This window comes from Nyctereutes procyonoides, unplaced genomic scaffold, assembly GCF_905146905.1.
Source record: "Nyctereutes procyonoides isolate TBG_1078 unplaced genomic scaffold, NYPRO_anot_genome, whole genome shotgun sequence".
NCBI classification, from domain to species: domain Eukaryota; kingdom Metazoa; phylum Chordata; class Mammalia; order Carnivora; family Canidae; genus Nyctereutes; species Nyctereutes procyonoides.
The window spans coordinates 22,051,960-22,067,407 of record NW_026575047.1 but is presented as its reverse complement, the minus strand read 5'-3'; the positions used below and the strand labels follow the sequence as shown (position 1 = coordinate 22,067,407).

Sequence of the window (15,448 nt, the reverse complement as noted above, 5' to 3'; positions counted from 1 at the left end):
GACATCATGTCATCCAAGAGAGAGGGAGGAGGCACCACGTCTGGCTCAGGGAAGGAGGAGACAAGCATTTTACTTTCCAGCTCTCCTTCAAAGTCTCTCAGATTACGGGGGTGTACGGCGGTGTAGAAGTCTGCTCTCCCCTGTAAGCTGACCTGAGTGCCCCTGCCTTGGGAGTCAGTGCCCTTGGTGACAAAAGAGAGTCTTCTAGAAGGCCTATACCAGCCTCGTAACCATAGTAACGAGGTGGGGATTCCAAAGAAAACACCAGAATGTGCTGACAACTCAACTTTGTTACTGCTCAGTAGGCTGAGGGAGAGCATAATTGCCATTCTAACCAACTTCCTGTGGAAAGGAAAAACTCCTCTGGCTAGATCCGTCTGCAAAATATATCTATCTGGGTTCAGCAACCAAGTGTCTGAGCTTCTCCCTGTTTCAGGGGCAGCCAGGGGCCCCCAGTGGTGGTCTGGGGGCTGGAGTAGGGCCCTAGAGATGGAGGCTGCAGGGGCTGAGCTCGAGGAGGTCCACAGTGTAAGGGCAGGAGGCTGCCATTTCCCCCAGGGCTTCTAGGCCTGAGGAGGGAAGAGTGAGGCAGTGGGGGCAAGGACTAGGAGGCCTCCAGAAGAGTACAGGTGCTGTCAGAGAGAAGTATCTGCACTCGGAGTCCTTGGGACTGTGTGGGTACAGCGCCAGGATGTGCTTGCTTTTGGGATGAGCCCACAATGCAGCAGTTTCAGTGCCCTGCAAAAGCCTGGGCCTTCTGTGCAGATGCCCCAGACGTTCTCAGGAAACAGGCCCCAAGTCCGTCCCCAATAGGACCAGCTGGTGATGGTTCAAATGGGTGAGCATAGCCACTAGCCTTTGGTGCTGCCAACCTTTTGCTGAGGGAGCAGGCTGACTCCGGCAGAGCCAAGTGCAGGAGGCTGCCCCTGGCTAGTCATTCTTCAAAAGGCCCCCCCCCCCCCATCTCACCTGGGAGTGATGAAGTGCAAGCAGCCCCCACCTGGTGATGCTCAGTACCTGGTGCAATTTGTAGTCACTGGGAGCCTGGCAGCAGTACATAGATGGGGACTACCCACAAGTTAAGGGGAGTCAGTAGGGCTTGCAGCTCCCTTGACCCCCAAATGGCTCCAGGGAGGCATGCATGTGGCCAGGGCCACAAGGGTATATTGGGGCACCAAAGTAAATTAATAAAGTTCTCAGTTTCTGGAAAAGCTATAACATAGGCCATCAAGCCTAGAGAAACCACATACCTACCTTACTTCATCAAACAGGCTGTTCATTTCGCCAATTAGGCGCTGGTTTTCTTGTTCAAACTGTGAGGAAACAAACATGTTCACAAACATAAGGGTGATGGCATACTCAAACCAACACAGCCAAAGGCAAGTGTCTAGGCAAGGCATCTGCACAGAAATCTTTGATCTGCCCTCTGAGAATCACTAGAGTCCCTCCTTCCAGCGTCAGCATGACATCCCCATGGCTGGATTTCTCCCTGTCTGCAAGTCAACATGATGCCTGCGAAGGTGAGCCGAGGAGGTGCAAGGTTACCTGTCATCCCCCCGCCCCCCCTGCTCTCCTCTGGCGCCCACAGGCCTGTGCTGTCTACCACTGGGACCATCTGTTTTAAGTGGAACTGTGAGGTCCAGCAGCTAAGGTGAGAGCAGGGCAGTGTGATTTCAGAGCCATGCTCTAGCCAATGCACTGTGAGAGAAACACAGGCCCAGAAGCCAGAGGAGCCCCATTCCCAGTGCTCAGGCTACGGGACTCCATGTGGGTAAGGATACCACCCTGACACCCGGGAGCTCATCAGAGCCAAGTTGACTGTGGAGCAGACAGCTGCTGTTCCCACCATTCCTGCCAATTTGACTCTGGCCAAAAAAAGGATGGTGTGTCTGAAGCTTTGCCTTGGTATGGGGCCAGAAGATCTCCTCCCCCTCACCTTAAGGACCAAGCACTCAGCCTTCACATGCCCACTCAACTCCCTGAATGCACAATCAGCCTCTGGGCAGGGTCCTCTAGCTCCTCAGCCACATCCCACAGACCTGGTTCAAATATCTTCTCCACAATGTATCCCGGGTCCCCAAGCTTGATGCTGTTTCTCATTTTTCTAACCTTGGCCTAGCGCCTTCTGAACATCACTTAGGCTGTGAGCCATTTTAGGCCTGGTAATAAGCTGTGCATGTCCCAAACTCTCTGGGTGACTATGAGCTGCCCAAGGGTGGGAACCAAGTCAAACTCGACTCTGAAAAGGCACCAACCACACTCTTCCTTTCTCATTTGTTAGAGCTGCAGCCATGGCCACAGATACATTCGAGGCACCGTCTGTGCCAGGTGCTGTGTGAGGAACAAATGGAAGCAAGCTTTGGCTCTCTGGAGGCTTTGCCATTCGACTGAAGCTCTGGCGACCACTTGCTTGGTAAAACAGAGGGAAGAGATAATGTTTATGGAAGTCACAAAGGTCACCGAGGCCGTGCTCAGCATGTCACACGCAGGGACCCTCAGTCTCCCTGCTGCCCTGTCTGGCTCCCACTTCGTGGGGAGTGAAAGAGCTGTGCTCACTCAGCTCTGCACCTGCCCAAGCTTCTCCCTGTGCTTCTCTGTCCTCCCCTTGTGCCTTGCTCACTTCCACTCACTGGAAACACAAGGAGGGTCACTTTCTCTGGGCAGGGCCTCTTAATGGTCCTCCGTTCATGTCCCTCCAGCCCCTCCATGTGGGTGCCCTCTGTCCTGTCCACCAGTTCCCCTGCACCCTTGCTGCACCCATTCCTTCCCTGGCACCTACGCTCTGCCCTCATAATCCTGCAGTCTTCTCCAGTCTGTCCTCCATGCCTCAGTCACAGTATCTAAGATGCCAGTCATGTCACATCGCACCACACCAGCCCTGCCCCATGGCCTGCAGATCAGCACAGAGGGGTGGCCCCTTCCTGTGGCCTGCCACCCTACCTCTGCAGAGGCTGAGAACTGAGGGAGTCCCCCAGCTGGTAACCTCAAAACCTGGCCTATGGACCTTCCTAGTGACCAGACATATCATGCAGATTTAATCACCTCCCATCATCTCCTCTCTTTAAAAAGCTCCTCTGTACTTGGGGTTTGCTACATTTCTTGCTCCTGTTTATGCATCTTCCCTCCTGGGGCGGGGCTTTTTTCTCTGGCCTCCCAGCATAGGGCAGGGCCTGACACACTACAGGGTACCAGTTCCCTGCCCTAATGCTTGTCCAAACACACAGATGCCTCCACTCCACCCCAGATACACTGGGCCAGAAAATGGGCGGGCTGGCACATCTTCCAGAAGGGCAGAAGTGCTGGGGAAGTGCTCTGCAGGGCCGCCTCAATCCCTGGCGGTGGGCTGCCTTGCTGGCTGCTGACAGTACTCTTCTAGAAGGTCCTTCTCATGCATGCAACAGGCTATTTAAGGAAATAAAAACTTCACTTTTAAGTTTGAAACTATCAGCTCTGTTAACTGTCAACAGTTACTTGAGTCCAGTATTTAAGGAGAAATACAATTACATCAGTGTGTAGGTGCTAATTTACTTTCACTAATTCTCCCAGGTACTATTCAGGATTAAAATTTTTTTTTTTGCAGGGGGCATTTTCTTATTTTTGTAATGACAAAATTTGGCCCTGTCCTTTTAAATCCTCAGCTCTTTTATGCTTTTTAAACTGTTCCTAAGCAAGATTAACTAGGGATTTGAGGTGGTTTATTACTGGAATGTCCCCTGGGAACAAAGCTCTCTTTGTTTCCTCCCCAACTCTGGGGCATGTGGCACCTGCCTTTTAGGCCTCTGTGTAACTGCTACTTCTGAAGGACTCCTGAGAGCAGTAGTCAGAAGTGTGATCAGATTCTGGCTCTGATTTCCTTTCAACCCCTGAGTTCTTAGGGCCACCTGAGAAGTACCCAGCCCCTGGAGGAAATGAGAAAAACAAATGCCTTGAGGGATCAAGCAGCAATAGGGTTGAGGAGGGAGGTTTGCCATGGCCAGGACCTTCGTGGAAAGCAGCCTCCATCTGGGGGTGGGAGTTCAACAAAACTTGTTTCCTACAGTCAAGTGTAAGGCAGTTATTTAATGAGACCTGGCAGGACTCAGGGTGATTAGGTAGTGTCCAGGCTGCTGACAACATTCACTTACACCAGATTTCAGGATGGTTTCCGATGCTGTCTTGGTGGCCAAACCTGTCTTGGTGGCCTCACCTCTCATCTGCTGAGTAAGACAGGGAGCAGCAAATGTTGGCGGGCAGGGGCAGGTGATGAACATGCCTGGGACTTCAGTGAGCCAGCCCCTGTGGCCTTGTGGCAACTCCTTGGGTGGCCCTGGACCAGAAACTGGCTTCTGTCTAGCCTGTTATGTGACAGGGCCTGTTTGTGAACAGAGGTGGTAATGCCGTCCTTTCCTGCCTGAAGCCCAGGGGAGGGATGGCTCCTTTACTTTCTAAGCTGTATGCCCTTGGGCAGATGACTGGTCTGTGCTTCTGTCTTCATTATTAAAATGGGATGATAATAATACTTAATTAGCAGTTGTTAAGAGGAAGATATGCTAATACATGTAAGTTGCCTTCAATGTGCATGGGAAACAGGAAGCCCTCTAATTATTATTATTTAGTCTCTCTGGAAGTGAGATTCCAGATATGTAAAATGAATTATGAAATGCTCTGGAGGCCCCTTCCACTTCTCTGTTTTCAAATTTTAGGGGGCTGCTGTGACTTGAGGTCCTTGCTCTCTCTCTCTCAAGAGAAACGCTCACATTCACTGAGGCTCACAGGCAGCTGCTGGCATCTATCCCCACAGGGACGGGGACTTCACATGGTGCAGCAGCCAACGAGGCCTGGTCAGCGCCGTTGGTCAGCACCAAGGACAGGGCCTGAGAAGGCAAATTCGGCTAGTCCAAGATACATATCACCCATATTCACAGAGATGGATGGAAAGGGGGATATGAGGACTGCATGATAGGTAAGGTGGGCAAGCAGGGCCCAAGAGGCATCGCAGCAGCCAGACTGTCTTTGTGGGCCTCCTGCCATGACCCCCTCCACTCCACACTGGTTGCTCTCAGCACAGACCTGATGTCCCCAGCAACCTCCCCCTGACCTCTCAACTACAGTGGCAGACACCACATTTAAAGGTCTAAGACTTGGGAATGCTCCATAAAATGGGGCCTGCAACAGCTCCTACCACATAGGTTGGCATATGTTAATAAATGCTGAAGTGCTCAGAGCAGTACTTGGCATGTGGTGTGTGTTACATGCGTGTTAGGCAATACTACTTACTGCTTTATTCCATTCAGAAGTCAGTTAGACTTCTAAATAGGGGGCCCCAAAAGGGTTTATAATCTGGTTTAAAGGATACAAATCCACACTGTGAGTACATTGTTACAGAAATCCCTTTCTAATCTAATCCTCTTTACTATAGTTTTAAAAAGAAAATCACTCGTACAAAGGCCTTTGAGTATAAAATGAGGCCAAAAGAAGTTATTTGCATTGCCAAGGGGCAAGAGCAGCTAACTGAACTAAAGCCCATGAACCCACAGGGGCTGGAACCCATAGGGGCTCAGCCAAAAAAGCAGGCCCAGGACCTCTCTGGGCATTTCCAGATGTGATTTATCTGTGTCAAACAAGCTTTATGCTCATGGCTCTGTGACCCTCATCTCCGTTCCTACCTCTAACTCTGTGAACCTGGAAACTTCAGCTCTCACCTGTGTGGTGCCCAGATTCTACCAATTCTTACCGTGAGCTTGGCCACAGATCACAAGCCCTGCCATCCAGCCACCTGTAGCTTCCAGGGGGCTACCACAAGAGACATTGGCTAGGGACACCCTTCATACACATTTAAGAACAGAAGTCATGTGCACTCAGGACAGGACAATTAAGGAATACATCAATACATGCAGGTGGTTTCACTTGAGGCAAGTAAAATGAATACAGGCTTAGAAATAGAGGTACTTTCTCCATGTAACATCAGAAAACAATTTTGTTTCACTCAGCCTGACCACAAAACATCTGCTTATATTAACTCCAACGTTAATATACCTGCATCATGGGTTATAAATGGAAATTTACTGTGCAAATCATATAACACTCTGCAACCATTTTGGAACATGTAACAACTGCTCCTATGGGCGAAATAATGAATTAAATTGATATTAAAGGGCTTAATTCATGATTTTACCCCGAGGAAAAATTCCAAAACAGTGATTATGAATTATGACCACAATTTGCTACAACACTTTCCAATTTAAAACCAATAGTGCTATACTTCTTTCATGTTCAGGGTTGAGCCTGTTAAGTAAGATTTAGGCTAGCCAGACTGTAAGATATGGAACTTAGCTATCATTCCCAATTAAGAGAGAGGTTACCTGAACATTACATAGGTGGCCATCAAAGTTCTGAACATCACATTCTGCCCAATCCACTTGCAGGAACAGGATACAAATCAGGGAGGTCTTGCTGGTTTTGATTATTTTAGTCCCTGACACTGGGACACTGAAATAACTAGCATTACTGGGAATGGTCAGTAGCATATTTTTCGACAGTGACTCAGGACAGGACAATGAAGTGGAAGCATGTCATTATGCACTAAAAAGCCTAATGATGTGAACCTCATGTTCTAGAGAGGTACATTGAGTGCAGATGTGCACGGTGACAGCAACAGCTCTTCGCATGGGTGCCAACACTGGCTGAGCAGCTACCATGTGCCCTGCACATGCATTGTGTTCCCAACAATTCCATAGGGTGGTGATTCCTGCCAATACTCAAGTTCAGTGAGGCTAATTTTCTTGCCCCAAATTACAGATAGTAAGTGGTGTAAAGAAAATCTGTAACTGACTCTGTCAAGTCCCCAGGCCCACACTCTGCCATCATCTCTCACTGGGACATAGCATCAGTTGATTACAGACATCCTTGCTGCCAACCTTCCTCTGGGCCTCTCCACTATGTGTCCAAAGGCTTCTACAGGTCATGCATCAGCAAGGGTTAACAAACTTCTGTGCTCACCACTACCTACAGGAGGAAGACAAACTTCTCTGGCAAACAACTGACTCTTATTCTAGCTACTTCATTTATGAAGTGTACGAAAGAAAAAGAAAAGCCTTAACCAGAAGGTAAATTGTGCATACATGTGAATTATCTAAGAGACAGCTACACATATTTTTTTCTTTAACAAAATGCAGTCCTGTTCCATTATTTGAGGGAACATGAAATCACTGTTCTAATAAAATTCTGTACAAATTGAAGAAAAACATGAGATTTTAAGAAACTCATCATCTGGCTCTAAGAAAAGCCTGATGATGTGAACCTCATGTTCCTCATGTTGCCATCACGAACTATCATTTGGCTCTAAGAAGGGAGCGTGACCTAACTGTCCTTCACTTTCACTGGTGGCTCCTCTGCCTCGGCCTGCCTCCCTGTGGAGCCTCTCCAGGGCGAGGTCCCTGGCTGCACCCCTCTCTCCTCAGTATGTACTGCATCGGCAGTGGAACGTCTCCCACATTCATGTCTCTAGCCTGAGCCTCAAATCCTACCGCCCACCAGACACTTCCCAGGGATGTCCCAGAGGTGCCTCACACTTGTCTCAAATGAAATTGAGCATCCCCTGCTCTGCCCAGCCCGCTCTCCCTCTGATTGCCAGCACTGTCTTCCCAAGTCACAAAGCTCCAGGATCCTCCTTCAAGCCCAGCCCCAGCCCATCCACTTCCCCACACCTCTCTCATCTTTGCCTCCACAGCCACACCCTGATCAAACCCTCATCACCTCCTGACTGGAATCCACACTGCAGTCTTTTCCTAGGCACCCTACACATTTGAGGCTTCCGGCTGCCGTGTCTGCTGGGCCTGAGGAGCAATGAGCTACTCAAAGTCAGAGAGTGCATTTTGGAACCAGGGAGAACCTGGAGGCAGGCAGGGACCTGGCAAACCACTTGAAATTGTTTGACTTAGTCACTTAACCTCAGAATTATTTTTGCCTGTAAAGAAGAAAGATAGCTCTGCTTACTCTTCCAAAGAGACTACCACAGGCTCCGAGGAAACACCCAAAGCAAGTCCTAGGAGAGTCATGGCTAACGGTACTATCTCTGCAATCAGTTTTGTGCTTCTAAGGTGATGATTTTCCAGAGGAAATCACTCGTCCGGGGGGGGGGGGGTAAATGCTTGTGAAACCATGTTGTTTATGAAAGATGCATGAAACTCCTTGAGCTCCAGCTGCCGCCTGCATGGCCCCTGATGCTGCTGAGTGTGGCACACACACCGGCGTCCTCTCTGCACACACATGTGGCTGTGACCTGGGAGCCTGAGCGCTGCCTAGTCTCTTCTACCCTGTGCAGTGGACCGCTGTCCTGCCTCTCTGCACTACCTGCCACTTTGAAGAGGAAAGGCTGAGGGAACTTGTGAGCTCTTGTTGTGTGCCTGGCACCATGATGCGTGACCCTCCTGGTCAGCTCACTCAGTCATTAGCCCCACCAGGGAGTGGCCACAGGTGGGTCAGTCCTTTATTCAGGCTTAGAGAAGAAATAGGAAGTCTGGAGAGCAAGAAGATTCTGAGTCAGTGCTCTGCCCCTGGCAGCCAATGTTCAAGAGAGCAGAAGCATGCATCTGGCCACCCTCGGGGCCCAGCCTGCAGACTTGCCCGTGTAACAATGCTCAGGGGGGTCCTGGGAGGATGCCTCCTCTCCCAGGCTGCTTGTGTTAATTTGCCACACAGGCTACACTCCCTTAGACCACAGATCCCACCAGGGATACCTGTGAACTGTGATACAGGAAGGAGTGCAGGGTTTGGAGCCAGGGTGCAAGGCATTGGACACAGCTTGGCTGCTCTACTGGCCCTGTGACCTTGGACAGCTTTAGAGGCTTTGTGCCTTATTTTTTCAAATATACAAAGGTATAGTCCTCCTTCACTGGACTGTTACAAAAATTATATAAGACAACATATGTAAAAGGTTTGGAATATAGGGAGTGCTCGTGAGTATACATAATAACAATAATTAACTTAAAGTTAGAATGTTCTAGTAGTGCTTACTGATGATCCTGTCCACAGTTTCTATACTACACTCATCAAAGGCACTCATCCATCTAAACACCATTCTAGGCTCCAGGAATATGGTAATAAAAGCAGACAAGTTCCTGCTCTCGTCACACTTGCATTCTAGTGGAGGGATGAAGGAATAAAGTGGGGTGTAGGGACAGAGTGGCTGGGGGCCACTGCAGGTTGGGTGGTCGGGAAGGACTCTCTGAGGACATAACATTTGAGACCTGCAAGGTATGAGAAGAAGAGTTAAGAGAAAGAACCTCGGGATCCCTGGGTGGCGCAGCGGTTTAGCGCCTGCCTTTGGCCCAGGGCGCGATCCTGGAGACCCGGGATCAAATCCCACATCGGGCTCCCGGTGCATGGAGCCTGCTTCTCCCTCTGCCTATGTCTCTGCCTCTCTCTCTCTCTCTCTCTCTCTCTCTGTGACTATCATAAATAAATAAAAAAATTTTAAAAAAAAGGAATAAAAAAAAAAAGAGAGAGAGAAAGAACCTCGTCCAAGAGGCTCAAGGCTGGGATGAGACTGAATCCCTTTCTTATTTGACAGAGCTCTGGCTCAAAACTCCCTACTTCTAGAAGAGGAGACTTAGGTGAGAAATCTGTGAACTGATGATTAATAAGCTCTATCACTTATTAACTTGAGGACCATGGGCCAGACACCTTACTGCTTTTTGCCAAAGTTAAAAGGAGATGGTGATGCCCCACCACCTCTGAGAGTGACCATCCAGAGTATCACAGAGAATATGAGTACCAGCAAAGTTCTGTCCACTAACTGCTGCACAAATTAAGGTGCTGTCATCTATCAGAGCCACTGAAAGTATATGCCACGTGGGAGCAGTTTCCCAGCTCCTTAGGCAGAGGACAGTGTCGCACCAGGGCAGTGCTAGGAGGCACCTGCTCCCCACCACAGGAAGACATATTCCATTTGGCTTGGTCACACCAACCTCCGAAAGAACTGTACACAGACACTGCTGTAAACGAGTTGGCAGGGGCTCTTGCCAGACCTATCAGTTTCCTTTTGAAACTCACCCAGGGAGGACAGCCTACAACTGGCAACTCAACCTTAGCAGTTAACGTGTTACTCTTCATTTTTCAGTCTTTACTTATGCTTTCTCCACATTAGCATAACACCAGCAATTCAAACAATTAAAAAGCACCACAGTAGTAATTATAAAAGCCCCATTTAGTCTGGAGGACTATTTTGCTGCAGCTGAAAAGAATCTAATATTAGTAAAATTATTCCAAGGCAATTTCTTCTTTAATTATGCTACTGCAAATTTAAAACTTATGAAAAGCATATTAAGAATTAGGAAATCAAGTGGAAAAGTTGTATCTAAAATATTATTTTGAGAACTCAGTATAATAATCAGGGCAAGGGAATTTAGGATGACCTCCTAACTAACACCAGTTAGCAACACCCGACTGGGCAGAGAACAGCCTTACCATTTGTATTTCTTCTGGGGATAATTCATCATCACCTTTGCCATCTCCCCAGGTACCTAATTCAGGTTGTGATTCTGCCGGAATCTTTTCTGTTAAAAAAAAAAAAAAAAAAGAAGAAGAAGAAGAAGAAAAGCAGAAGGCAAAAGAATTCATTTTAGAAGAGGATGGCTTCGGATGCAGGCATGTTACGAACATGAGACAGTGATAGTTTTGTCCACATCCGGTTAACTCAGGCACGCCTCCACAGTTCGCCTACCATGCTTAGATGTGTGCATGTGTGTGCATACGTATATGTGTGTGTGCAGGGGAAGAAGGCGCCTCACGCACAGCATTTCAGTGCTATGGTGATCTCAGCAATGGTTGCAAACCAAACCAAAGGGACAGTCTTCAGAACCAGTCTTCAAGTGTATTTTACTTCAAAACACAACCCACACACTCATGCACTCCCTCTACTTTTTAAATACTGCCAAATAGATCAGTATTTTTGTTTTAAAAAAAAATGCAGGAAGTGACATGCCACTCCCTAATCCTATTCCTGTCTCAGAAGTAACCACTGCCAGTACTTTGATGTAGCCTCACAGACCTGACACAGCCTATACACATACATGCAGATATCGAACTCCCTGCCTTCCCTACTTCCATCTAGAAATACGTAGTTTTGTGTGTAGTGCTTTCTTTTTAGCACACTATTCTAAAACTTCCCATATCTCAGAGATTATCTTTATATCAGTCACAAAGATCTGTATCATTCTCTTAAATTGATGCATAATATTCCATTGTAGGGAATGTTCCTTGTGTAGCTGTACCCCAACTGATAAACCTTTGGTTATCTGGATTTCTCACAGGTATACTGGTACCATGGGCCAGTCCATCCTTAGAGCACTCTTCGGTGTGCTCCAGGATGGATATCTGAGCACAAACTGCTAACTAGAGGTGTATGAGCCTTCTACAGAACTTTTGGACCGCAACCACACAAACAGGTGATGGTCACTTGATGAAGTAAACCAACAGCTCAGGCTCGTAGAAAGGGCTGTGCCACCCAGAAGGACCATGTTAGACAGGCCTGCCTGGCTCAAAGGGAGTGTGTGTAGGGAACAGGGGAGTGGATGGAAAGGATCTGTCCCTGGTGGACACTGTAACGGGGTTTTTAAAGGTGACTTAGGTTCTGGTGTCTCAGCGGGGCTCTAGGCTTGTCAGTAGGTTGCTAAATACTGCTGCTTTTTCTTCCTCACCCTCAGTAAATTTCCCATAGCTGATCTCAGCCCCACAAAATAGGCAAAAGTCCAGAGTTTTTGTTTTGAGACTGATCAGGGAAAAGAACATATCATAGCACCAATTTAGAGAAAACAGTTTAGGCAGACCCTGTACACAAGGTACTATTATTTCAGATGCATCATCGCAAAAAAACCTCCATGTCGTCCAGAACATTGTGGAAGTTTAAAATAAATGGCTATTTTTGCTAGAATATTTGTAAAAGACTTATATATATATGATTTATACATAATATACACATAAATATAATAAACATATAAATATTAATATATAATATACATATACATATAATAAACATATTTATTATAAATATTAATAATATAATATACATATAATAAACATATTTATTATAATAAATATAATAAACATATATAATTTATATATAAAAGAGAGGGAGAAAGCACCTTTAGAAACTGGTAAGGTGTTTTTCTGAGAGGACATCTTCGGGTAGGAACCTCTGCACTTTTACCTCACCACACGTCCACCCCTAGAGCCCTCTGTTTCCTACTTAACCTCATCATGGTCTCCATGTCAAGCTTTTACTTTGACGTTAAGGATAAGAATGTCAAAATTAAAAACACAGAAACACCATTAACATCAGCACCAAGAATAAATGCTCTAAGCTGGAATGTAAAATTTGCTAAGAGGATGCGTGCTCTACAACCTGCCCCCCCTTGGTCACTGCCGGGTGCCACTCTGATCTGCTACCCAAGAATCAGCCTGAAGCACAGCATTCTTCAAACTATCCTCTGCACAGACCTCCAGGGACCCCGGCGCCAGGAACCATGTGCAGGCTCCTTGGTGGCTTAACAGGCCCTCTGCGTGGCCGGGCCCCACCCACCTTGCCAGCCTGAGTCCCTGCACTCCTCCTCTTTCCATGTGCCGTACTGAATATGTCCCATACCACTCCATGCTTTCTGGCCTCTGTGCTCATGCTCTTCCTCTATATCTAAAAAAGTTTCCATTTTAGGTCTGGACTCATTTCTCAGGGCATTTCCTCCTGAAGTCCCCTCTGAGTGAATTCTGTTCTTCCCACCTGTGCTCTCTCCTAGGGCACTACTCACTTTCTCAGGGGCTGGAATCTTGTCCTTCCCATCAATTGTGAGCTCCCTGAGGGCAGGAACCATGGCTCATTCAAAAAGTGTAGAAGTATTCACAAATAACCATATCCATCTTAATGCTAGGGAAAACCAGGGTAACAATTATAGACAGGTACATGAAGGGGGGCATCTGGGTGGCTCAGTTGGTTGAGCGCATGACTCTTGATTTCAGCTCAGGTCATGATCTCAAGGTCTTGAGATCAAGCCCTGTGCTGGGCTCTGTGCTCAGCAGGGAGTCTGCTTCAGATTCTCTCTCCCTCTGCTCTTCCCCTACTCCCTGCTAGTTCGCTCCCTCAAACATACATATGTACCTAAAATCTTTAAAAACAACAGGTCCATGCAGACCTCTCGTGCTGGCCCAGTAAGAATATGGAAGAAGGCCAAAACATACGATGAAGACAAGGGCTGCATGACCACAGATCTGCTTGATACTGCTAAATGAAAAGTAACCAAACCAATGGCTTTAAAAAACAACAACAACAAAAACCAGGAGTGTGGCAACCAAGAAACCATCCTCTACCTAGAACTATGCCACTTAGTCCTATTCTGAAGTGTTTTTTTGTCTAAGTTACAGCTCGTGTTTCAACAGAGAAATGAAAAACTGAATAGTTAGGCCAAAGGATTCCACATAGCCCAGGCTGACAAAGTCCTTCTGCTCATTGTAGACATTCTAATTTATTAGCGCAATGTCCAGGAGCAGATGTGCAACCCCTCACAGGGAGCAGCTGGGGCTGGGGGAACACTGACCCGCTAGCATGGAGGCCGGTCGGGACAGATGAAATGTCAAAGGCCCCCAGAAAACAGGGCAGCAGCACAGAGGTGGGCGGCTGCCTCTGCCCTCCCACACTCGCTCACCTGCAGGCAGGCCTGGGGCTCCGCAGGGCCTCTCCCCACAGCTCCCAAGTGTCTCCAGTCCTGAGGCCCTCCCTGAGCTCTCTGCTCACTGCTACAACCAGCTCAGTTTCCAGCTGAAAATCCTCCAGGTGTCTTGGACCTAGCCTGCATAGACAAGAATTCTGGTGTTACCCCCATCCCCTCTCCCAGCTTTGCTGCCAGATTCCTCTTCCTCCTGCCTTCTCCTCACAGTCCAATGGGCCACTCACGCCCAAGCCTTGGTGCTCTGTCCCTCTGTCCCTCACATCTCCTATCCCACCTATGAGTTCATCTGCAGCTCCAAACTACTATGGCTGGAGATGGGGCGCTTCTCTGGACCACCATCTCCATCTCCACCACTGCCCTGACATGTAACGCTGGCACTTGGCATCCGGACTATGGTAGATCCTATCCTACGACCTTGATAAACTCATTTACTGAGATTTTTTAAATTTTGGATTCCTTAAAATGTTCTGTATACAACACCAGGTAGTTTATGCATAGAGAAAACTTCCTTTCTAAGCTAGATTTTAACTTCTTTTGCTAGCTATGCCAACCTACTGACTTCCAATACTACATTTGAAGGAGGATACTGCCCAGTTCTTGGTATCAAGCAATGGATCTCTCCACAGCCAGCTCTACAAACTATAGCATAAGACGGGATTTGTGGAATACCTCCTGCCCATGCCACATGCCAGATGCTGCTAGCTTCATATGCCCCCTCACGTGATGTTCACGATAAACCACGGCCATGTGATACCACAAGAAAGCACAGACTCAGAGTCTCAGGACAGAGGCCAGACTGTGAAACCAGGTTAGGCTGACCGAGTCCCTTCCATGACTCCGGGCTGCAGCCATATTTCTTCTATTCCCTTATAGACCCACAAGCAGGAAACAGATAAAGGTGAGACATGGCAATGGTAATTGCTTTCTTTGGGGTAAAAAACAACAAAATGAAGTATTTAACAATTTGTTACATATGCAGGAATTTGTACGTAGAGTAAGTCGTGTACATTTTTAGTAAGTGCTGATTCAGATTTTACTAGTCTTTGGGATTCCTGTAACTAAGGAAGAGAGGGCTACATAACAAGCGTCACCAAATGACCTTGAAAGGCAAGGGTGGTTTGTGGAGTTGAGGGGGACAGGGAGGCCGAGCCAGAAGAAGCAGGCAGGTGCCAGGGTGCAGGGGAAAAGACAGGAGAGGACAGGCCACAAGGCATCTCAGAGACATCTGAGGACCAAGACAGACCAAGGTGGGGCAGTGTCTCAAGATGCAAGGAGAGCAGGAAGTAAAGGCAACACTCATGACAACCCACACCCTCTGCCCCATACCCCTGGAAGGTAGGTCTCATCACCCTCATTTTAAAAATGAGGGAACTGGTGCTCACAGGTGCCAGGTGGTGCTAGAGTTGGGATCATGATGGCCTCAAAAGAGATTCTCTTCATACCGTCCTGTCTCCTACACAGGAATTAGGAGCTGAACTGGAGAGTTCGCTTTCAATATCTGGTGGGCTGGCTTCGTCAGGAGATAACCTCATGATTATAAAACAGCAAACACTGACTTTAAAATAAAAAATTTAAACTGTGAGGAAAAGGGTTCTTTCACTCTGGTGGCATATTTCCTATTGACACAGAGGCATTAGGTTCCTTTTATATCAGGAAACACTTCCACGGCAAGTGAAGGCAATGTTCCAGGTCACCTCCCTGCCTCCCTCCTCTCCTCCTTCCTTTCACTGTTTTCAGTGATTTACTGAGCA

General features: G+C 47.7%; 1 protein-coding gene across 2 annotated transcripts in view; it reads right to left on the bottom strand.

The window, feature by feature from the left end:
- The window catches only part of STX18 (syntaxin 18), a 120,183-nt gene that overhangs the window by 3,657 nt on the left and 101,078 nt on the right, over positions 1–15,448 (bottom strand). For both annotated transcript variants that reach the window (XM_055326145.1, XM_055326146.1), the window contains exons 7-8: positions 10,447–10,535; positions 1,255–1,313 (exon numbers count right to left, since the gene is read on the bottom strand). In XM_055326145.1, the coding sequence (XP_055182120.1) occupies positions 1,255–1,313; positions 10,447–10,535 (148 nt within the window). The remainder of the gene's footprint in view (positions 1–1,254; positions 1,314–10,446; positions 10,536–15,448) is intronic.